Source organism: Chelon labrosus (assembly GCF_963514085.1).
Source record: "Chelon labrosus genome assembly, chromosome: 18".
Classification (NCBI taxonomy): Eukaryota; Metazoa; Chordata; class Actinopteri; order Mugiliformes; family Mugilidae; genus Chelon; species Chelon labrosus.
In genome coordinates, this window is record NC_140351.1 from 621,524 (window position 1) to 647,243 (window position 25,720).

Sequence of the window (25,720 nt, forward strand, 5' to 3'; positions counted from 1 at the left end):
TGTAATGCTGGTTCTGTGATGTGCAGGCTTCAGTCAGACTGATCTCAGAGCTGTGATCAGTTGTTGATCAGATCTGATGAATGACCACCACTGTCTCTATACATCTTGGAAGGCTGTCAGCTGGAATCCAGCTTTATTTCCTGGACACATCAACACAACAACAACAGTCGTCTTCACATCAACTCAAACACATGATCACAACAAGCTTCTGGCTCATCTGATTGGCTGACTGTTGTCTCTCTCTCTGTCTTTCTGTCCAATCCTGAAGCCTGTCTCCATTCTCCTCTCACAGCTTCACTGAGAAGCTGCAGGTTTACAGGAAACACTGGATCTTTGATACTAACTGTGTTTAGGACAATACTGATGAAAGCAGCATGGACTGACTGGAACCCTCTACTCACCACAGAGTCTCCAGTTTATAGTCTGGACTCTTCACAAGATCAAGAAGCTGCTTCACATCTGAATCCTTCAGGTTGTTGACACTCAGGTCCAGATGTTTCAGATGGGAGGGGTTGGACTTCAGAGCTGAGACCAGAGAATCACAGCTGATCTCTGACAAACTGCAGCTCATCAATCTGAATAAAGAATAAAAGATGTAGATTAAATGATGAATAATTCAATCAGATGTGTTCAGGTTTTAAATGTGCAGCTCAACATTACTGTGTCCTAACAGCCTTTAAGCTTCATTGACTTTAACAACTAACAGTGGACATTTTCTACAGTTTCTGATACAAACACTCGTCTTGAACTAAAGGACATTTACAGATTTATGGAGGAAAGTTCTGGATGAACATGAATTAGATTCAGTTGGTGATTAAACATATCAGATCTACAACAGTAACAGACAGTGAACTTACTGTAGTTTCTCCAGTCTACAGTCTGGACTCTCCAGAAAACCACACAGCTGCTTCACTGCTGAATCCTTCAGGTAGTAGTTGTAACTCAGGTCCAGATGTTTCAGATGGGAGGGGTTGGACTTCAGAGCTGGTCCCAGAGAATCACAGCTGATCTCTAACAAACTGCAGTCACTCAATCTGAATAAAGAATAAAAGATGTAGATTAAATGATGAATAATTCAATCAGATGTGTTCAGGTTTTAAATGTGCAGCTCAACATTACTGCAGCGTTTCCCAAACTTTTTTGGCTGTGCCCCCCCTTCTATGTCCCAACCAGGTTGACACCCCCCCCAATCCCCCACCCCTTTAAAAACACAACCATCTTTTTTATAGCCATATTAAAGGCAGCATGTTTAATCTGCTCAAATGACCAGAACACACATAGAACAAAATAATCAGCATCACAACAATGAGCTCTCACATTTGAATTAAAGTCAAACACTAACATTTTCAATAGAATGGAACAAATTTAGCACAAGCTTCCACTTTAACACTAGAAGTCCCAGCATTTTTTGCTCTACCTATAAAACCCAGAGGGCAGCCGATCGGCTGGAAGGCTTTTAGCTAATATCCTAAATCACCTGTGAACCCTCCTTCTGTTATGTAAACGAGGCAGTCACTGGGGCACCACAGGAGGGGACATGCTGAGCCACTTCAAGGAAACCTGTGGGGAGGGGAGGGGGAGTGGGCCCAGAGAGTTTATGGGGGAGAGGGTGGCTGTTCACTTCTAACCTGGCAACACCTTGAGACAGAAACTGGTTCATCCCAAAGACAAAACACCTTGACATAAAATGGGGGAGGGGAGAATCGGAGAGGAGCAGGATTGCTGGGGGTTTGGAGGCCAGAGTGTGTGGGGGAGGGAGGCACACCTGAGGGCTGTGAACTCATTTGCTCTGTCCGGGCTGCTAAGGCTGCGTTCAGACTGCAGACGGATCTGATTCAAATCTGATTCCTTCTCATATCCGATTTTTAGGGCTGACTGTTCACACTGCCTTTAGCAAGTGTCCAAATCGGATATGGTTCTGTTCAGACTGGGCCACATTCTTCACCGGTCTGATAGGTTGCTGTAGCAACGAGCGGAAGCGTCATTCAGCACGTGTATTTGTCAGACGTCATATAATTGCGACAGCGACAAGCAAAACAACAACAAACAACACGATGGATGTACGTCACGTCAGTGTAAAGATTTATAAGGCATGCAGTGTCTCCCTCTGTCCAAGGCGAATTGTTTTCAAAGTCCTCCTCCATTGTGATAGCTGTAATATCACTGTCCGTGGCCGTAACGTGGCTCCTCCACAACGGAAATAGGCACGCGGTCTGGCGCATTGGTTCTGGCCTGGCGTCGCGTAAGTGACGTCACGGACAGTCAAAACCCATCTGAGTGTTGGGAGCTGTTCAGACTGAGACGCATCTGTCCATCTCCGATACGAATGCGATATGAAACTACCTCTGGATGTGGTTTGCAACCGTTTGGCAAAAATCGGATTTCATGTGATCTGTCACTGTTCAGACTTCAAAATCGAGATCCGATTCAGATCTGAATGGGCTAAAAATCGGATTTTGGCTGGCAGTCTGAACGCAGCCTAACTGTCTGTCTGTCTTTCACCAGTTTCACCAGGTGGCAGCCTGGGCAGAACAAATGAGCTGAATCAAAATGTAATATATGTAGAAGGATGTAGAAGTTATCAGGACCCTACAACACTGGGCTTCCAACATCCCCACCAGACACATAGGAAAAGTAAAAGAACAGAACCACATCAAAAAAGCACTCAAAATCTGTGGTTATCCCAACTGGGCCTTCATGATATTTACACATATTTACAAATAATAATGAAAAAAATGCATTATCAGGATACAGTGTTAGAGAGTGGAAGTGAGTGAGACTTAGACTTAGAACTTAGACTTAAAACTTTATTGATCCCTTTGGGGTGACTCCCTCAGGGAAATTTGAGTTTTCCGCAGACACACAGAGCAGTTTGAAGACAAACAACAGCAGTGGTTTGCAAATAGTTATAGAAAAAGTGATTGAATAATAAAATGGTGAACATTAAATAATGAACGGTGAACTTCCTTTGAGTGGGATTAAAATAAGCTGTAGTAAAACTCTAGTAGGGAAAAATAAACAGTAAGTAACAGTGAGTGAGGTGAGTACATTTCAATAATCACTCACAATCCTGGCACTGCCATGCTAATGACCAATGTGGCCATAATGACTCATGTGACTGCAATGTATTGACTGCTACAAATACACATGTGGCAAATGCAGAAAGGAGATGGCTTGGCAGTGCCAGCATTGTGAGTGATTATTGAAATGTACTCACCTCACTCACTGTTACTTACTGTTTATTTTTCCCTACTAGAGTTTTACTACATCTTATTTTAATCCCACTCAAAGGAAGTTCACCGTTCATTATTTAATGTTCACCATTTTATTATTCAATCACTTTTTCTATAACTATTTGCAAACCACTGCTGTTGTTTGTCTGCAAACTGCTCTGCGTGCTTGCTGCTGCGGAAAACTCAAATTCCCTGAGGGAGTCACCCCAAAGGGATCAATAAAGTTTTAAGTCTAAGTTCTAAGTCTAAGTCTCATTCACTTCCACTCTCTAACACTGTATCCTGATAATGCATTTTTTTCATTATTATTTGTAAATATGTGTAAATATCATGAAGGCCCAGTTGGGATAACCACAGATTTTGAGTGCTTTTTTGATGTGGTTCTGTTCTTTTACTTTTCCTATGTGTCTGGTGGGGATGTTGGAAGCCCAGTGTTGTAGGGTCCTGATAACTTCTACATCCTTCTACATATATTACATTTTGATTCAGCTCATTTGTTCTGCCCAGGCTGCCACCTGGTGAAACTGGTGAAAGACAGACAGTCAGTTAGCAGCCCGGACAGAGCAAATGAGTTCACAGCCCTCAGGTGTGCCTCCCTCCCCCACACACTCTGGCCTCCAAACCCCCAGCAATCCTGCTCCTCTCCGATTCCCCCCCTCCCCCATTTTATGTCAAGGTGTTTTGTCTTTGGGATGAACCAGTTTCTGTCTCAAGGTGTTGCCAGGTTAGAAGTGAACACTGCTCTGTGTGCTTACCCCGTCCCCCATAAGCTCTCTGGGCCCACTCCCCCTCCCCTCCCCACAAGTTTCCTTGAAGTGGCTCAGCATGTCCCCTCCTGTGGTGCCCCAGTGACTGCCTCGTTTACATAACAGAAGGAGGGTTCACAGGTGATTTAGGATATTAGCTAAAAGCCTTCCAGCCGATCGGCTGCCCTGTGGGTTTTATAGGTAGAAAAGCCAAATGGCTGCTCTCTGGGACTTCTAGTGTTAAAGAGCAAAGAGGATGATGACAGGCTCAGGATCAGAGGCAGAAAGCAGATCAGTTGGAGGAAATGTTAGAAGATTTTCAGACGCCTTCAACTAAAATTGCAGCAACTTTAAATGAGCGTGGAGCTAACACAACCCGTCATCATAGCACAGCGCTTATGGAAATAAAATGACAACGCCAGTCATTTGAATGAAACTGTAATAAAGTTCCACACGAGCCACAACATCAATAACAAAGAGCATAGGCTCAGGAAGAGATAAAAAAAGAGGATCCATGTGAGGATGTTAAAGAGCAGAGCAGGTGGCTCAGCTTGGTGTGCATACACAGTAGTGGTGGGTGGATCCATCCAGGTATCCATCAATATTGATAGCAACGTTGCTATCAATATTGATGGATACCAATGTAATGAGATGGATCCTTCAGTTTCAGTTTCTCTCTTGTTTCATTAAAGAGGCTGTAACCTGACTGTGTTTGTCTAAATGCTGCTGCTGTCCCAGAGCAGAGCAGGCTCACTCTGCTCCTCCTCCTCCTCTCCTGTGTTTGTTGTACTGTCACGTGACTCAGCGGCGCCAGGTAACCAAGCTCCGCCCACCACCACCTGCCAGGCCCGGCCAGCAGCAGAGCATTACACACAGCACAGGAGACGGAGCAGGAGAATGGCAGAGAGGAAGAGGAGCGACAGCAAGTTGGACTATTTGGAAAAAGGCTGGAAGATACAGTGGTAACACAACAAACTTGTAAAAGCAGATGAAAAATCATGGACAAGAAAACGCAGAGCTACAGAAACGGAGAGAGGAGGAGAAAAATCCCCCGGCCCCTGGCCCCGACAGACCCCCGAAAAGAAGAGAAGAACTAAAGGAGACAAATGTTGTCTTAGTTTTGTATTGTACTTCCTAAACATACATGATACTAGAACACAATCATTTGTTTGACATGTTTATAATATTTGTTGTGGACTGATCATTTTGTACACTTTGTTTATTTAAGAGAAAAATCCAGAAAGAAGTTCAATGAAGGGAGAGATTTAGTTTATAATTGTATTGTAGTTTCTGAACACTCTGTCTGAAAAAGAATTTCTTTTCATTTGTTCTTAAGTGATAATTTTGTTTCTGAATAAAAACTTTTATTGTGATAATAAAGTATTTTCTACTTACTTTTCATTTTTCATTAACTTTGTACTAGATTTTAACTGATTAATAATTCAAAAGGCAAATCACAAAAACACTTAAAGGTCATGAAAATTCATTCAGATTTAGATTGATTCAGATTGATGATGCATCCACCTTAATTATTAAAGAGTATCGGTATCAGCGATACTGGCCCTGTATTTATTTGGTATCAGATCGATACCAAATCTAGCGGTATCACACACCACTAATATACAGTGTGTAGAAGAAGATAACTTCTTCTACACCATTACATTCATCTGGTGCCCCCCCCCTAGAGGCAGCTCCCCTGCATTACTGTGTCCTAACAGCCTTTAAGCTTCATTGACTTTAACAACTAACAGTGGACATTTTCTACAGTTTCTGATACAAACACTCGTCTTGAACTAAAGGACATTTACAGATTTATGGAGGAAAGTTCTGGATGAACATGAATTAGATTCAGTTGGTGATTAAACATATCAGATCTACAACAGTAACAGACAGTGAACTGACCTCAGAGTCTCCAGTCTACAGTCTGGACTCTCCAGAAAACCACACAGCTGCTTCACTCCTGAATCCTTCAGCTTGTTAGATCTCAGGTCCAGATGTTTCAGATGGGAGGGGTTGGACTTCAGAGCTGGTCCCAGAGAATCACAGCTGATCTCTGACAAACCGCAGCCATACAATCTGAATAAAGAATAAAAGATGTAGATTAAATGATGAATAATTCAATCAGATGTGTTCAGGTTTTAAATGTGCAGCTCAACATTACTGCAGCGTTTCCCAAACTTTTTTGGCTGTGCCCCCCCTTCTATGTCCCAACCAGGTTGACACCCCCCCAATCCCCCACACCTTTAAAAACACAACCATCTTTTTTATAGCCATATTAAAGGCAGCATGTTTAATCTGCTCAAATGACCAGAACACACATAGAACAAAATAATCAGCATCACAACAATGAGCTCTCACATTTGAATTAAAGTCAAACACTAACATTTTCAATAGAATGGAACAAATTTAGCACAAGCTTCCACTTTAAAGAGCAAAGAGGATGATGACAGGCTCAGGATCAGAGGCAGAAAGCAGATCAGTTGGAGGAAATGTTAGAAGATTTTCAGACGCCTTCAACTAAAATTGCAGCAACTTTAAATGAGCGTGGAGCTAACACAACCCGTCATCATAGCACAGCGGTTATGGAAATAAAATGACAACGCCAGTCATTTGAATGAAATTGTAATAAAGTTCCACACGAGCCACAACATCAATAACAAAGAGCATAGGCTCAGGAAGAGATAAAACAAGAGGATCCATCTGAGGATTTTAAAGAGCAGAGCAGGTGGCTCAGCTTGGTGTGCATACACAGTAGTGGTGGGTGGATCCATCCAGGTATCCATCAATATTGATAGCAACGTTGCTATCAATATTGATGGATACCAATGTAATGAGATGGATCCTTCAGTTTCAATTTCTCTCTTGTTTCATTAAAGAGGCTGTAACCTGACTGTGTTTGTCTAAATGCTGCTGCTGTCCCAGAGCAGAGCAGGCTCACTCTGCTCCTCTTCCTCCTCTCCTGTGTTTGTTGTACCGTCACGTGACTCAGCGGCGCCAGGTAACCAAGCTCCGCCCACCACTACCTGCCAGGCCCGGCCAGCAGCAGAGCATTACACACAGCACAGAGACGGAGCAGGAGAATGGCAGAGAGGAAGAGGAGCGACAGCAAGTTGGACTATTTGGAAAAAGGCTGGAAGATACAGTGGTAACACAACAAACTTGTAAAAGCAGATGAAAAATCATGGACAAGAAAACGCAGAGCTACAGAAACGGAGAGAGGAGGAGAAAAATCCCCCGGCCCCTGGCCCCGACAGACCCCCGAAAAGAAGAGAAGAACTAAAGGAGACAAATGTTGTCTCAGTTTTGTATTGTACTTCCTAAACATACATGCTGCTAGAACAAAATCATTTGTTTGACATTTTTATAATATTTGTTGTGGACTGATCATTTTGTACACTTTGTTTATTTAAGAGAAAAATCCAGAAAGAAGTTCAATGAAGGGAGAGATTTAGTTTATAATTGTATTGTAGTTTCCGAACACTCTGTCTGAAAAATAATTTCTTTTCATTTGTTCTCAAGTGATAATTTTGTTTCTGAAGAAAAACTTCTATTGTGATAATAAAGTATTTTCTACTTACTTTTCATTTTTCATTAACTTTGTACTAGATTTTAACTGATTAATAATCCAAAAGGCAAATCACAAAAACACTTAAAGGTCATGAAAATTCTTTCATATTTAGATTGATTCAGATTGATGATGCATCCACCTTAATTATTAAAGAGTATCGGTATCAGTGATACTGGCCCTGGATTTACTTGGTATCAGATCAATATCAAATCTAGCGGTATCACACACCACTAATATACAGTGTGTAGAAGAAGATAACTTCTACTACACCATTACATGTTTCATCTGGTGCCCCCCCTAGAGGCAGCTCCCCTGCATTACTGTGTCCTAACAGCCTTTAAGCTTCATTGACTTTAACAACTAACAGTGGACATTTTCTACAGTTTCTGATACAAACACTCGTCTTGAACTAAAGGACATTTACAGATTTATGGAGGAAAGTTCTGGATGAACATGAATTAGATTCAGTTGGTGATTAAACATATCAGATCTACAACAGTAACAGACAGTGAACTTACTCTAGTTTCTCCAGTCTACAGTCTGGACTCTCCAGAAAACCACACAGCTGCTTCACTCCTGAATCCTTCAGCTTGTTAGATCTCAGGTCCAGATGTTTCAGATGGGAGAGGTTGGACTTCAGAGCTGGTCCCAGAGAATCACAGCTGATCTCTGACAAACTGCAGTACCTCAATCTGAATAAAGAATAAAAGATGTAGATTAAATGATGAATAATTCAATCAGATGTGTTCAGGTTTTAAATGTGCAGCTCAACATTACTGCAGCGTTTCCCAAACTTTTTTGGCTGTGCCCCCCCTTCTATGTCCCAACCAGGTTGACACCCCCCCAATCCCCCACACCTTTAAAAACACAACCATCTTTTTTATAGCCATATTAAAGGCAGCATGTTTAATCTGCACAAATGACCAGAACACACATAGAACAAAATAATCAGCATCACAACAATGAGCTCTCACATTTGAATTAAAGTCAAACACTAACATTTTCAATAGAATGGAACAAATTTAGCACAAGCTTCCACTTTAAAGAGCAAAGAGGATGATGACAGGCTCAGGATCAGAGGCAGAAAGCAGATCAGTTGGAGGAAATGTTAGAAGATTTTCAGACGCCTTCAACTAAAATTGCAGCAACTTTAAATGAGCGTGGAGCTAACACAACCCGTCAACATAGCACAGCGGTTATGGAGATAAAATGACAACGCCAGTCATTTGAATGAAACTGTAATAAAGTTCCACACGAGCCACAACATAAATAACAAAGAGCATAGGCTCAGGAAGCGATAAAACAAGAGGATCCATGTGAGGATGTTAAAGAGCAGAGCAGGTGGCTCAGCTTGGTGTGCACCAGTAACGTACGCTGAGGTTGGTGGCTCAGATTTACTGGATGACAGAAAGCTGCAGAATAGCAAAATTAATTTGTGCATTTTTACACTAAGAAAGAGTTCAACATTTCCCCTGTATACCCACTCTACCTCACCACTAACAGCAGTGGCCATTGGTAAAAAGTCGCTGTTGTTTGGGTACGTTTGATTTAAGGTCCACTACGATAGCAGCCCTTGCAGCTTTAGTATACTTCTCGTATTTATCTTTGTGCAACGTGTTGTAGCGGCAACTTAAATGAAATCTTTCATGTCAGATAACGTCTCTAAGCAGACTAAGCACATAGGTGTATCTTTACATTCTGTGAACAGATAATCTTCTTTCACCTGAAACACACATTTTCTAGATCAAGTTTTCTCTCTCCTTTGCTCTTAGCCACGGCTCAACGTCTCTTCTTCACTGGTGGAGAAGACCCGGTGGAAGCGTGTACGCCATCTAGTGGCCAACTGTGTCATTACAACTGATTCAGTGCCACGGAGGACACATTTTATAATTATCAAAAATTAATCTAAGGGCCACTTCGACTGAGGTCGCGCGCCGTGTGCGGTCCTCGGGCCGCCAGTTGCCCATCCCTGGTTTAAGAGGGCAACAGTAAAACCCCTCCCCTACCTCCCCCTCTCTCTGTATCAGACAGAACAGATTGACAGGTAGGTGCAGGTGATATTCATGAGGCAATCATTCAACCCCAGTCACACCCACTGCCCCTGGAGACAAGTGACAAACACATCCCTGCCTCTACATTTACAATCATGAAGCCAATGAAACAGCTTCAATTCTCCATCAGTTGGCTGCTTTCACACTAACTGGTTACGTTTCATATCTCAATGAGGATTCTTTATGTGTGAAGCGTGTAAGGTGCAGCTGGACGACCTTATTAATAGAAGGGATGGTTCAGCCACGAGCACAACAACGACAACAACAACAACAACCACAACAACAACAACAAGAACAACATTGTTGGATATTAAAGAGTTATGTGAGGGCACAGAACAGAAAGAAGTCTTCTTCTTCTATCATACCAGATACAGGCTTGTTGACCACTTTGCTGCAGCTTTGCTCACTAGATCAGGGGGGTATTCCAGAAAGCAGGTTTAACAAACACTGAGATAAAACTTAACCTCTGGGTTGTCTGAACCTGAGGCGACTAAACCCGAGCTGTCGGTTCCAAAACACCGGTTAGCAATCAGTTCAATCAACCCCGGATGTTTAACCTAGAGTTGTGCGCGATCACGGCGAAGTTATAAAGGCATCATCTATTGAGAGTCGAAACCATGAGTAAAAATGGCAAAGCGCAGAGCAGCCTATTTTTCTGAAGCGGAGCAGCAAGTTCTGCTCGAGGCGTACGAGGAGGAAAGAGCGATAATCACGAAAAAAAGCAATACTTGCGCGTCTGCCAAGGAACGAGATCTTGCTTGGCAGAGAATTGCCGACCGCGTAAATGTGTAAGTTTAGTAGGCTATAGCACATTAATGTGTCAGAAGCACAATAATTCAGTAGATATTAGGCTACATATTAACTGCTTTGTATGAGACTTTCTTATACTATAGACTACCTTGTCATATATTGTATTATTTTTAATTAGATGCAACCCGACCGCCCTCAAGAGAACGTCAAAACAAAATATAAAAACATTGTCCAAGTTGGTAAGATATATCTGGGTGCATCATCTTAGACATCACTTATCCAGTATTATATTCTTGAATTGCCATATTGCAACAAGTTACATTCATTTCAAAGCCAATAGGAAGAAAGCAGAGGAGAGGAAGACCGGTTCTGGGCCAGCGGTGTCCCCCCTCACCCCTGTGGAGGAGTTGGCGATCAGTATCAATCGAGGGCGTCCGATGATGGAGGGGATTTCTGGGGGCACGTCATCGGAGCCCTCAACCTCCCAGGAGGAGCAACATGAACTAGTGCAATGTATTTACCCTAATAGGCCCACGCCTAAATCACTTATGTCTAATTTGTGTAGCCTTGCAAGTTCGAAAATGACCAATTTATGAACTTCTCAGTTGTAGGTGGAGGTGGAGTGGTGGAGCCCGCACGCGCAACAATTACGATGAGCGAATCCACGATGCGTAACGTTCGAAATGTGGGGATGGAGAATGTTGTTTAAATATATTAAAGATTCCGCAGAAAAACAGTAGCGCTCTGGCAAAAACTCATTAGGAAAAGAAAGGATATTAAGTCGTGGTCTTATCACCCTCTCACGGTGAATAGCCCCAATGATTTGTGCTTCAATGTCAATTGGATCTTCCTCAAAAGGAAACGTCATTGTGTGACAAGTGTGGAAACAGCGGTCTGGCTGAACGTGCACTTAAATACCCGAACATAACCTGAACAAAACCTACCCCTACCAGGTTAAGTTCAGAGCCTATGTTACTATAGTTACTTACATAGCCTGATCATTTTTGAGCGTTCTGGAACCGAAATCCCAGGTTTACCGCTAACTCTGGGTTTACATATCCAGTTAAGCCAGTAAACCTGCTTTCTGGAATACCCCCCAGATGCACCACACTCTAATATTTCACCTTGTAGAAACCAGTTAGAGCCGGCCTCGGCTACACATGGAAAACTACTGATCCACTAAAGGCGGCGCTCCTCCTATTGTCCTCGGGTGGAGCCCAGATAGAATCAAACTTGTGTGCACACATAGCTGGGGGCTTCTCCTTTTCTACCCATAAGGTGGTTAAGCTGAAGTCTCAGCGCTGACTCTGGACCTATTCTCTGCTGCTAAATAAACTGTTGATTGGAGAGAAGTTGTTGGGTGGTCTATTCATAGTCAGACTAACCTTTACTATAGGTAGAAAGAACCTGGGCTATCTGGGGGTGAATATACCAGTAGATTTGTCAAAACTGTTCTCACTGAATGTTCTCCCCCTGAACAACAAAATCAGAGAAGACATCAGAAGATGGGATTTAATACCATTTCTTAATTTTGGTTCCCGTATTGAATCTGTTAAAATGGTTATCCTGCCGAGGTTATTGTATATCTTTCAGTCCCTTCCATTAGACATACCTGATCAACAGTTCCAGGAGTGGGATAAACTCATCTCCAGGTACATTTGGCAAGGGCGCCGACCAAGAATCAAATATCAGAATTTACAGTTAGCAAAAAATAAAGGGGGGGTTGCGCTCCCATGTTTAAAAAATTATTATATTGCAGCTCAGTTGAGACCGTTAGTGTGTTGGTGCAATCCAGAATATACTGCCAGATGGAAGGAGCTAGAGGGGGCCATAACAGCAGAGTTCCCAATTCAAGCGGCAATAGGAGATAAGGGTTTGATGGAAAAGTTAACTGATATAGGAAACCCCTGGATTGCTTTACCACTTAAGCTGTGGAATAAGGTAGTAATTAAAAAGAAGTTGAAAGAGGCGATAAAAATACTGAGATGGTGTGCATTTGATCCAGATTTCATGCCTAAAAATTTGGATGCAAGATTCAAGGCCTGGAAAATTCATGGACTTACAGCATATTGTACCTTTTTGTTTAAGGGGTCAGTGAACAGTTTTCAAAACCTTCAGAGACAATTTGGTCTAAATAATGATGACTTCTTTAGATTCTTACAGCTTCGTCACCATGTTGAACAAATAAGGAAAAAGATTATACAAGAGCAATGGGATAACACTCTACTAAAAGTATTTATGGATGCATATGTTTCAGGCCCAGGCCAAAAAACCATCTCAAGACTCTATAAGGGTTTACAACAAATGAAGGGTAGCTCATTGCATGTAAAACAGAAATGGGAGAGGGAAGGAAATCTAGTCTTAAACGAAGAAGATTGGGAATATTTATGTGAGATACAATGGAAAACTTCAAATTCAACACTATGGAGAGAGTTTTGTTGGAAAACCCTTATTAGATTTTTTATCACTCCAGCTCAAAAAAGACACTATTCCAATTCATCCATATGTTGGAGACAATGTGGATGCCTCGAGGCAAACCATTTTCACATATTTTGGTCTTGTTCAATATTGTTACCTTTCTGGTACGAGGTCTACAACATTTTGCAAAAAGTATTCTGGACAGACATTACTTTTGAGTTTGTATCATTATATTTAGGAGTTTTACCATCAGAGAATGTCTCCTCTAATGACAAATACTTGTTTCAGATTTTAAGTGCCGCTTCTAGGAAAGCCATAACAAGGAGGTGGCTAAAACTGGAGAAACCCACAGTGGACGAGTGGTTTGACATCATTTATAACATTTTTAAAATGGAAAGAATTACTTTTGCTATAAGGCTAAAACAGGATCTATTTTTGAAAAGATGGGAAAGATGGATTAGATATGTCACTCCGATTCGTCCATCGTTTGTCTAGTACCAGGTTTCATATCCATTTCCTTTAGTCATCTATGTTTTTCTGTGTCAACCCATACGCATCAGTATTTTAATTTTTTTTTTTATTTTATTTTTTTCCCTCTAATATAACAGATGTGCACCCCAGCATTCTTGTTCAAAGCCTAAGGAGTTACGTTCTAAATGTTTGTATTTTATTATTTTCATCTTTTGTGTGATTGAGGGAGGACCAATCATCCATATCTGTGTATTGTCAATGCAATCGTGGATGTATTACTGAGCTATTCAGATGTAATTTACAGATGAAAGGATGAGATTGGTAATGTGAGATGTAAATGAACATGTGAACCATGAAAATCACAATAAAAAAAGAATTGAAAAAAAAAAAAAAGAAAGAACCTGGGCTGAAGGAGAGGGAACAATTCCTCCTTTAACAACAACAACAACAACAACAACAACAACAACAGCGGTGCTCAGACTCAGAGTCTTGCTGGGCAGACTGCAGCTCCTGAGGACACTGGACTGGTGTAGCAGATCACACCAGACAGAGGGCAAGAGGAAGCGGTGTGGGTGGAAGGAGGAGAGGGGCAAACGGGGCGGACTGCTAGCTAGGCTAAAGGCTAACACTGGAAGACCACCGATCCCGTCCCTGTTCCTGTCCAATGTCCACTCCCTGGACAACAAGATGGACCTACTTGGACTGAGGCTGGGGGTTTCCTGTGAGATGAGGAACTGTGCGGTGCTTTGTCTGACAGGTGGTTGCTTATGCAACGGGTCGCCTGCAGGGGATGTTTATAAAATAGCACTTGTCGCCATCGAGCTCCTCTAAAAACTGTATTTAATTGTGTCGCTGTTCTTTTTATATCAGTAACACTTGCATTACTGTAGAGTTGAACATGGTATTATTTAATATGAAATCATATATATGTTATGTTTTATGTTTATATGAACTCTGACCTCATCTGGTGTCAACGTTCAATATCACGCACAAGACAAACCGCCATCTTTGTTTTTACCGATGTATGGAAGAGGCCGCGGCTACGTTGAGGAGCTAGATGAGGGTCTAACAACAGAAACACATGGAAGAAAAGCTAAAGATAACGTACCATGTTGTGGGACGTCCCAGTGAGTGGGAAGAAGCCTTCTTTTTTACCACAGTAAAAGAAACGTGCATATATCTCATTTATGGGGTTGCTGTGGCAACGGCAAAGCGGCACAATGAGGAGAGACACTTCAGTTCAGTACGTGTCACGCTAGCTTCCATGCTAACTGCTAACTCCCCTGTGATAGAGCACATGACTGTGACATGGCAGCCACACTATCTGCCTCCTGAGTTTACAGCAGTGTTTATTATGGCTGTTTACATCCACCGGGTGCTAATGCTAACGATGCGCTAAAGGAGCTCTACAACAACATCAGCTCGCTCCAGAACAAGCACCCGGAGGCTTTTTACGTGATTGTGGGGGATTTCAACCACGTAAACCTGACAGACACACTGCCTAAGTTCCATCAGCATGTCACCATACCGACACGGGGAAATAACACGCTGGACCGTGTTTACACCAACAAAACAGACGCATACAGAGCCGTCCCCCACCTCCACCTCAGCTTCTCCACCACATCTCCATCATGCTGGTCCCTGCCTACCGTCCCCTGCTCAGACGCCACACACCAACACAGAGGACCATCACCGTGTGGCCCAGTGATGCTGTCCCTGGACTGCAGGACTGTTTCCAGACTGGCAGATCTTCAGAGAGGCAGCTGTCTGTGAGGGAGAGGTGGATCTAGAGGACTACACATCTGCTGTCCTCAGCTACATGGTGGTGGTGATGGACTTCAGTAGGAAACCACATCTGACTGCACCGGTGAACATCCAGGGCTTGGACATCGAGGTCGTGGAGGATTACAAGTACCTGGGTGTTCACCTCAACAATAAACTGGACTGGACACACAACACAAACACCCTGTACAAGAAGGGTCAAAGTCGTCTCCACCTGCTGAGACGACTGAGGTCTTTTGGAGTGTGCAGGTCACTGCTCAGGACTTTCTTCTGCCATCCTGTATGCAGTGGTCTGCTGGAGCAGTGGGAGCTCAGAGAGGGACAGGAAGAGACTGAACAAGCTGGTCAGACGGGCCAGCTCTGTCCTGGACTGCTCCCTGGACTCCATGGAGGAGGTGGGTGAGAGGAGGATGTTAGCCAAGCTGACATCAATCATGGACAACCCCTCTCACCCACTGCATCAGACTGTTTCAGACCTCAGCAGCTCCTTCAGCAGCAGACTGCTGCATCCACGCTGCAAGAAGGAACGCTACCACAGGTCCTTCATTCCAGCTGCCATCAGGCTGAACAACAGCAGCCTGAGTCAATAACAACTGAACTTTACAATAATTAATCTGCTTTTTACACGAACCACTACCTCACCAACTCATAGTATTTTTCTTCAAAGTTTCAGCAACTATTTATTTGTAAAGTTGATTCCACCACCACACTGTATATACAGAATGTCTTTATATTTCATCATGGCAATCATCATGGACATCAACATCCCCATTCCCACCGCTAAGGATAAACGGACAATATCTTTCAGAAATCTCAAATCCATCTCCCCTTCAGCCCTTTCTGCCTCTCTTGCTAGTAAAATATCTGCCTCCCCCCCTCTGTTAACTGACAATCCCTCTGACCTCACCAAATTCTACAACGTAACACTCTCCTCCTGTCTCAACCACCTAGCCCCCATCAAAACTAAAACTGTCTCCTTCACCCACTCTGCCCCCTGGTACACTCCGGAACTACACAAAATGAAATCACAAAAACGACAGCTTGAAAGACTTCACAAGAAAACCGGTTTAACTGTCCATCTACAAGCCTATACAGATTACCTTCAGCAGTACAAGGATGCTCTCAGTACTGCCCGGTCCACCTACTACTCTCACCTCATTCACTCTGGCTCCACCAACCCCAAGGCTCTGTTTTCTACAGTAAATAAACTCCTCAAGCCCAGCGACAATACCTCCAACTCATTCACCACTGACAAATGCAACTCCTTTCTCTCATTCCTCCAAACAAAAATCGACACCATTTACAACAACTTGTCCTCCTCTCCTGCCCCCATGGCCTGCACTCCCACTCCCTCACCTGCTCCTCCCCTCCTCACCTCTCAGCCTCTGTCTCAGTTCTCCCCCGTGTCACCAGGGGAGCTGCCCAAAATTATGATAGGCATGAAAACCTCTACATGTGTTCTGGATCCCATCCCATCTCACCTCATTAAGGACTCTTTACCAGCCATCTCCACACTCATCACAGAAATCATCAACTCCTCCCTCAGGTCTGGCTCAGTCCCCCGTTCACTCAAACTGGCTGCTATCACCCCCATTCTCAAAAAACCTGGACTCAACCCTGACATCTTGTCGAACTTCCGGCCCATCTCCAATCTCCCCTTTCTGTCCAAAATACTGGAGCGTATTGTCGCCACACAACTCAAAGCCCACCTCTGCTCAAATGACCTCTTCGAACCATTTCAATCCGGTTTCCGTTCCCAACACAGCACCGAAACAGCCCTCCTGAAAGTCACCAATGACATCCTCCTCTCCGCAGACTCCGGCCAGCTCACCATCCTCATCCTCCTGGACCTCACTGCAGCTTTCGACACCATAAATCACACCATTCTCCTCTCCCGCCTTGAGTCCTCCCTCAGCATCACTGGCACTGCACTCTCCTGGCTCAAATCATACCTCTCAGACCGACTACAATTCATCTACATCAACAACTGCACCTCCTCCACTGTTCCTCTGTCCCAAGGCGTCCTCCAGGGTTCGGTGCTTGGTCCTCTCCTCTTCATACTTTACCTGCTCCCCCTTGGCAACATCATTCGCCACCACGGTCTCCATTTCCACTGTTATGCTGATGACGTCCAGCTTTATATCTCCACCAACTCCATCACTCCCGCCACTCTTTCCACTCTCTCCAATTGCCTCGCTGACATCAAATCCTGGATGCAGATCAACTTTCTCAAACTAAATTGTGACAAATCAGACCTAATCATTATCGGCCCCAAATCCCTCAACAACACCACAGACAGTTTCCGCCTCACCATCGACAACTCCACCCTGTCTCCATCCCCCAACAGCCGCAACCTCGGAGTCATCTTTGACAGTAACCTCTCCTTTGATCATCACATCAATCAAATCACCAGAACTGCCTTCTTCCACCTCAAGAACATTGCCCGACTCCGTCCATCACTCTCCTTCTCTGCTGCTGAAACCCTCATTCACGCCTTCATCACTTCCAGAATTGACTATTGCAACAGCATCCTCTATGGCACACCATCCAAAACTTTAAATAAACTTCAGTACATCCAAAATTCTGCTGCACGTCTGCTCACCCACACCCGCTCCCGTGATCACATCACTCCTGTCCTCCAGAAACTCCACTGGCTCCCAGTTCCACAGCGTATTCAGTTCAAAATCCTCCTCCTCACACACAAAGCCCTCCATAACCAGGCCCCCTCCTATCTCACTGACCTGCTCCGTTGCCACAATCCATCCCGCAGCCTCCGTTCATGTGACGCAAACCTCCTTACTCCATCACTCAAGACCAAGCATCGAACCTGGGGCGACAGAGTCTTCTCTGCAGCTGCCCCCTCCCTCTGGAACTCTCTCCCCAAACACATCCGCGACTGTACCGACCTTCCTACCTTCAAATCTCTGACAAAAACACACCTTTTTAAAATTGCTTTTAATGTTTAGCTCAGTTTATTGTGTTTTTCATTTTATATTTCACATTGTTTTGCTAATTTGATGTCCTTTTTATGTAAAGTGTCTTTGAGTGTCTTGAAAAGCGCTTTTAAATAAAATGTATTATTATTATTATTATTATTATTTCTAGTTCTTTCTCTCTATATTTTTTCAGAGTATTGTTATCTTTTGTATATATTTTTCAAAATTTTGTATTTGTGTTTTTTTGGTAACCCCCCCCCCAGCACCAGACTCACCCCCCCTCCACCAGGAGAAGAGTCCCTCAGTGTGACCCCAGCAGAAGTGAGGAGGACCCTCCAGAGGATTAATCCACACAAAGCTGCTGGTCCAGATAACATCTCTGGGTGGGTGCTGAGGGGCTGCACACACCAGCTCACTGAGGTGCTGACAGACATCTTCAACACCTCCCTCCAACAGGCGGTGGTCCCCACCTGCCTGAAGACCACCACGATCATCCTCATTCCTTAAACGTCCACAGTGACAAGCCTGAATGACTATGGACCAGTAGCCCTCACCCTGATAGTCATGAAGTGCTTCCAGAGACTGGTCATGGCCCGCATCAAGGACTGCATCGACGTCACTGTGGACCTGCACCAGTACGCATACAGGAAGAACCGATCCACAGAGGACGCCATATCTACTGTGGTCCACACAGCCCTCACCCACTTAGAGAACAAGGACTCTGATGTTCACATGCTCTATGTGGATTTCACATCAGCCTTCAACACCATCAGACCACAGACCCTGGTACATAAACTGACAACACTCGGACTGAGCTCCACACTCTGCAACTGGGTCCAGGACTTCTTAACAGACAGGCCACAGTCTGTGAGGATCCACGATGTCTCCTCCTCCTCCATCACCCTCAGAGAGACTCCACCCACCCTGTTCCTCTCCCCTCAGGCAGGAGGCTGAGGAGCATCAAGAGCAGGACCACCAGACTGAGGAACAGCTTCTTCCTGGAGGCTGTGAGACTGTTGAACACTGGAGGACCCCTGTAGCCCCTGACCCCCAACAACCAACCACAGATACATTCTGCACTGAATGCAGTCGTTTTGCACAGACTCCAGTAGAGCACTGTCACTTTAATTCTTCTTCCATGAGGCAGAAGTACTGGCTGCCTCATCTCCTTGTTTTTCAGTGCGGTTTAATGTCAGATCAACAAGACTAAATATGTTGCACTCCTACATGAAATACATTAACTAGACTATGGAAGATTAGGACACATGATAAAAATGGACACAACCAATATACTGATGCCATACAGAGAGTTAGCCACAGGCAGATTGCGCAATCAGAGGCTCGGCTTCCTGCTGCCTCAACTGGTGTCTCTCCCTATATGACCATATATGGTCATAAATGACTGGAATCATACAGAAAATGTATTTATATCACAGACCAATGGATAAATAGTGGAAGTTATTTTATTGTCATTACTTTTCATGATGCTAGGTGAGGCACTACCTCACCTGACTCCCCTGACCACACGTCCATGGTGAGCACATCTTCTACCCCAGTGATTCCCAACCTGTGGTACGTGTACCCCCAGGGGTACGCAGAGTGACGTAGGGGGTACGTGAAAGAGTTGATTCTGAACTCAGACTGATTATATTTTGAAACTGAATAAACACATACGTGTTGTTTTCTCATTTTCTGATTCTCCACCTAAATGAAAAATCAAAAGACTGTTTTTCATGTGAGTCAATTATGTTAATAGCTAGATTGTAGGATAACTGGCTTTAAAGCTATGTATCAGTTTGCTGCTAATGTAGCTAGCGCTAGGTCACCTAAATAAGAAAGACATGATTCCCTGAAATGTCTGTGATTGGTGGGCAGGTGTAAATCTCTTGACATTATAACTATACTTGCTAGAGATATTTTCCACCCCAGAAACAAGCATGGCTAAAAAGGATAGACTGCCCTTCCAGAGAGACCTCAACTGCTACCACCAGTCAGGCTCTCAGACATTTCTTTTTCTAGCTGCTTCAAGTGCGTGAGAGTAGGTGGGTACATGGCTGGAGGTCAAATGTCTGAAGGGGTACGGGCTGTGAAAAGTTTGGGAACCACTGTTCTACACCATTACATGTTTCATCTGGTGCCCCCCCTAGAGGCAGCTCCCCTGTATTACTGTGTCCTAACAGCCTTTAAGCTTCATTGACGTTAAACAACTAACAGTGGACATTTTCTACAGTTTCTGATACAAGCACTCGTCTTGAACTAAAGGACATTTACAGATTTATGGAGGAAAGTTCTGGATGAACATGAATTAGATTCAGTTGGTGATTAAACATATCAGATCTACAACAGTAACAGACAGTGAACTCACATCAGAGTCTCCAGTCTACAGTCTGGACTCTCCAGAAAACCACACAGCTGCTTCACTCCTGAATCCTTCAGGTTGTTGTTGTAACCCAGGTCCAGATGTTTCAGATGGGAGGGGTTGGACTTCAGAGCTGGTCCCAGAGAATCACAGCTGATCTCTGACAAACTGCAGCTCTTCAATCTGAATAAAGAATAAAAGATGTAGATGTAGATTAATCATCCAGTGGAGGAGTTTTCTTTTTCTATGAAGGTTTGAAATCTGGAGCTCAACATGGCTCTGCTACAGTCAATGGACTAAACCACAGAAGAAGAAAACAGACTTTATGAAGATCCTCAGTGTGGATCAGTAGAATATCAGCCTGATCTCTGCAGTTTAGAGTCACCACAGCTTTACCATCATATTCATCTCAGCACACAAAGAAAACATGGAGTCTGACCTCAGAGTCTCCAGTCTCCAGTCTGGATTCTCCACAAGATAACAAAGATGCATCACATCTGAATCCTTCAGGTTCTTGTTACTCAGGTCCAGATGTTTCAGACGGGAGGGGTTGGACTTCAGAGCTGAGACCAGAGAACTACAGCTGATCTCTGACATGATGAAGTCCTCCAGTCTGAATAAAGGATAAAAGATGTGAGTTTACAAAGTTCCTGCTTGAACAGAACAACAACACAGTCATACAAAACAAATACTTATTTCAACTGTACATTTGATATAAAATGAAGAAACATCTGTAATCTCATAACATAACATCTCTGTAAACTTCCAGAAAACCTAACTGCAGTCAAACTAATCTAAACCTCTACAGTCTGATATAAAAGAACATTTGTCATAGTGCTGAATAATTAATGATCTTCTTCAGCCAGGTGGATCAAGTTATTTTCAGAAATAATCAATAATAAATAAAAAGCTAATAAAGTAATGACTTTAGATGGTGGTGATTTCACAGTGTTGTCCAGCTACTTTGAGATCTGACTGTTGCTGTTGACGCTGCGTCTTTCAAACCTAATAAATAGACGGAGGAAAGTTCTGCATGGAAACGTCATCAGAGTGAAACAAAGGAACATCACAGCTGTGTGTTTATGAGATGGAGAACTCTCACCTAACTCTAGAACTGTTGAAATAAATATTTCTGTTTTGTATTCCTCTGTGTTGTTCTGTTGAGAAGATAACTGAACCTTTAAATCTCCTCTATCAAAGCTTCACTAGTCATAGATAGTCCTCACTTTAGATGAACTCACACAAATAGTTCATTAACAGCCTCTAAATGTTTAATAACGACCTGAATTAATCATGAATTACAGGTTTCTAAAACAGCTACTAACACACTCAGTAACTATTAGTACATGTGTAAATAATAAGATGAATTAATGTACATTTAAAGAGTTTATTCATCATTTACTGACACTTTCTAAATGTTCTTATGAACCACTGATAACTACTAAATAAATACTGTAAACACTTCAATATTTAATTTATAAAAGATAAACTGATCATTAGTAAAGTATGAAAATATAATTATTAAACAGTTTATAGAGGACTTCTGGTGACACCATGTTGGAGGCAGCAGCTTAAAACTGAGCTCCGCCTCTACTGGGTGCCTGAAGGGAGTGAAGGAAAGGATGCGAAGGCTTTTGTGAAGGAGCTAATTCAATCAGTCCTTCAACCGATGCCTGAAGTGAATCTACAAATAGAGAGAGCCCACCGATCCCTAACAGCCAAGCCAAAGAACCCCACTGCCACTCTGAGATCACTGATTGTGAAGTTTCTGGATTACTCCGTGAAGGACGCTATTCTAAGACAAGCCTGGAGCCAAAGACAGATCCTCTACAAAGCAGAGCCGATATTCTTTGACCATGATTACTTGCAGATAATCTCGCAGATAATTTCGCAGATAATTTCACAGATGATGTATTAATATTTTTGGAAGATCCTATTACTTCTGTCGTCTCTCTCCTACATAATGTTGAGTACAGCAGGGTGTCGGGCTATAAGGTTAATATGAACAAATCTGAAACCATGATGATTGTAGGGGACTGGCCATCTCAGTTAGATCACCTGGTCTCTTTCAGAAGATCCAATCAGGGATTCAGATATCTTGGCTATCCTGTATTATTACCACAATCCATATTTAAGTTATTAGAAAAATTAATATCAAAATTAATTTGGCAAAACCAAAGGCCAAGAATAGGGTTGAAAATACTAATGTCAGCAAAAGAGAAAGGAGGCCTAGACCTACCTAATCTAAAACTTTACTACTGGGCAGCCTAGCTGGGAGCAGTGGTGGCATGGGCTGTCGGGGACTTATAGACCAGTTGGGTCTCTATGGAACAAAACACCATACCTCATAACCTCAGAAAAACCTAAAATCAATCATTTATGGATCGTGCAAACACTGAAGGTCTGAAATTTAGTCAAAAAACAACTAAAGGGAGCTGTAGGAGACTGGTCTGATGATAATAAATCAACTCCTAGATGGGCATATATTTAAATCCTTTTCACAACAAGTTTGCCTTGCCTTCAAGTGATCTATATAGATATTTACAAATTAGACATTATGTTACAAAAAATACAGATTGGAAAAATATACGAAAAGAACCTACAAATACAGAAAACCATTTTATACATCTGTTTGAACAGTGCTCCTCAACAAAAAGACAAGTATCTCAGATGTAGATCTCAGTGTGGATCAGTAGAATATCAGCCTGATGTCTGCAGTTTAGAGTCAACTAGGGTTGGGCAGTACGAGGGTATTATACCGTGTGTCAGTATAAAAGTGTCTCCCGGTAGAGATTTTGCAATACCGTTTATACCGAAGAAAAAGCAGATGTCTGCGGCATCTCTCTGAGTCACTGTAATTACACCGCCTCGACACATGGGGCACTGCAGGCACTGCAGCAGACTGCTTGGCGTGGTTGCATGAGCACGACGAAGAAGAAACAGCTTTACCTGAGTGATAACAATCATGGCGGAGGCGGAGAGTGAACGTCACGAGGAAACGGAGGCAGCCCGACCCACCCATGACAAAGAGGAGGAGGAACTCGTTCCGAAAAGGGGCGCTACGTCTGTTGTGTGGAACTTTTTCGGATTTAGAAAATCCGACAATGAACAAAAAGTGATACTCTGCAAAGAGTGTCGCGCGACTGTTGCTGCTGGAGGTGGAAACACCGGTAACCTCTTCCACCACTTAAAGTTAAAACATGCGAAGCAGTATTATGAAAGCCAAAAGATGCACCTGTTACCTTGTGTAAAACTTGAAAATACTTTTTCTCATTTGTTATTTTTATTTCCTATTAAGCTGGAGCTCTGTCTTTACATTTGCACACACTATAGCTTAAGTTAATGCTAGAGTTCAATGTTTACCAGACATTTGCACATTCTTTGTGGCTTATTATTTAATATATTATTATATTTTCTTTAAAATAATGTTATGCTGCTGTGAGCAAATAAAAATAAAAGAGGAAAATAATCAAATGCGACAGTATGGTTATTTTAAGCCACTAATCGAATTCACAGGGGAAAAAAACATACGGCGATATATACCGTTACCGTGATACGAAATTACTCGTACCGAGATATAAGATTTTGCTCATACCGCCCAATCCTAGAGTCAACACAACTTTGCCATCATATTCATCTCAGCACATGAAGAAAACATGGAGTCTGACCTCAGAGTCTCCAGTTTATAGTCTGGACTCTTCTTAAGATCAAGAAGCTGCTTCACATCTGAATCCTTCAGGTTGTTGTAACTCAGGTCCAGATGTTTCAGATGGGAGGGGTTGGACTTCAGAGCTGAGACCAGAGAATCACAGCTGATCTCTGACAACCAGCAGTAACTCAATCTGTATAAAGAATAAAAGATGTAGATTTAATGATGAATAATTCAATCAGATGTGTTGAGGTTTTAAATGTGCAGCTCAACATTACTGTGTCCTAACAGCCTTTAAGCTTCATTGACTTTAACAACTAACAGTGGACATTTTCTACAGTTTCTGATACAAACACTCGTCTTGAACTAAAGGACATTTACAGATTTATGGAGGAAAGTTCTGGATGAACATGAATTAGATTCAGTTGGTGATTAAACATATCAGATCTACAACAGTAACAGACAGTGAACTCACATCAGAGTCTCCAGTCTACAGTCTGGACTCTCCAGAAAACCACACAGCTGCTTCACTCCTGAATCCTTCAGGTCGTTCATACTCAGGTCCAGATGTTTCAGATGGGAGGGGTTGGACTTCAGAGCTGGTCCCAGAGAATCACAGCTGATCTCTGACAACCTGCAGAGATTCAATCTGAATAAAGAATAAAAGATGTAGATTAAATGATGAATAATTCAATCAGATGTGTTGAGGTTTTAAATGTGCAGCTCAACATTACTGCAGCGTTTCCCAAACTTTTTTGGCTGTGCCCCCCCCTTCTATGTCCCAACCAGGTTGACACCCCCCCAATCCCCCACACCTTTAAAAACACAACCATCTTTTTTATAGCCATATTAAAGGCAGCATGTTTAATCTGCTCAAATGACCAGAACACACATAGAACAAAATAATCAGCATCACAACAATGAGCTCTCACATTTGAATTAAAGTCAAACACTAACATTTTCAATAGAATGGAACAAATTTAGCACAAGCTTCCACTTTAAAGAGCAAAGAGGATGATGACAGGCTCAGGATCAGAGGCAGAAAGCAGATCAGTTGGAGGAAATGTTGGAATATTTTCAGACGCCTTCAACTAAAATTGCAGCAACTTTAAATGAGCATGGAGCTAACACAACCCGTCATCATAGCACAGCGCTTATGGAAATAAAATGACAACGCCAGTCATTTGAATGAAACTGTAATAAAGTTCCACACGAGCCACAACATAAATAACAAAGAGCATAGGCTCAGGAAGAGATAAAACAAGAGGATCCATGTGAGGATGTTAAAGAGCAGAGCAGGTGGCTCAGCTTGGTGTGCACCAGTAACGTACGCTGAGGTTGGTGGCTCAGATTTACTGTAGTGTGACTATCAGGACTAAGTTAGTCACTGAGAGGAGAAAGTGGAGCTCTGTCTGACACGCTGAGTCCAAGGAGGAAACATGAAACCATTACTGCTATTTAAGGGCCTTTATTTTTATCCTTTTGATAACACATACTTTTTCTTATATTATTATGCAGATGGTCTTGCAGGACTAAACTATGAGAAACAATAGCTTAAGAGGTCAACAGTAAAATCCAGTGGTTCTCACCGTTTTTGGGGTCCTGGACCCCCTGCATATTTTTGATCGACCCTGAGGACCCCGCCACCCAATCTGGTGGGTGGGGGTGCAATTTGATAGAAACAGCAGAAACTGCACTTTAAATTGCATTATGGCATTTATTCAGTCTTTGGGGCAAATATGAGCTTTCAGTTGTAT

The 25,720-nt window shown here is 42.8% G+C and overlaps 1 protein-coding gene across 11 annotated transcripts in view; it reads right to left on the bottom strand.

The window, feature by feature from the left end:
• The window catches only part of LOC311503225 (uncharacterized protein), a 300,665-nt gene that overhangs the window by 67,353 nt on the left and 207,592 nt on the right, over nt 1-25,720 (bottom strand). For 6 of the 11 annotated variants that reach the window (XM_084565824.1, XM_084565819.1, XM_084565822.1 and 3 more), the window contains 8 exons: nt 24,439-24,612; nt 23,983-24,156; nt 20,754-20,927; nt 20,321-20,497; nt 8,066-8,239; nt 5,882-6,055; nt 858-1,034; nt 402-575 (listed from right to left, as the gene is read on the bottom strand). In XM_084565824.1, the coding sequence (XP_084421950.1) occupies nt 402-575; nt 858-1,034; nt 5,882-6,055; nt 8,066-8,239; nt 20,321-20,497; nt 20,754-20,927; nt 23,983-24,156; nt 24,439-24,612 (1,398 nt within the window). The remainder of the gene's footprint in view (nt 1-401; nt 576-857; nt 1,035-5,881; nt 6,056-8,065; nt 8,240-20,320; nt 20,498-20,753; nt 20,928-23,982; nt 24,157-24,438; nt 24,613-25,720) is intronic. The other 5 variants (XM_084565826.1, XM_084565827.1, XM_084565823.1 and 2 more) reach the window with 3 other exon arrangements.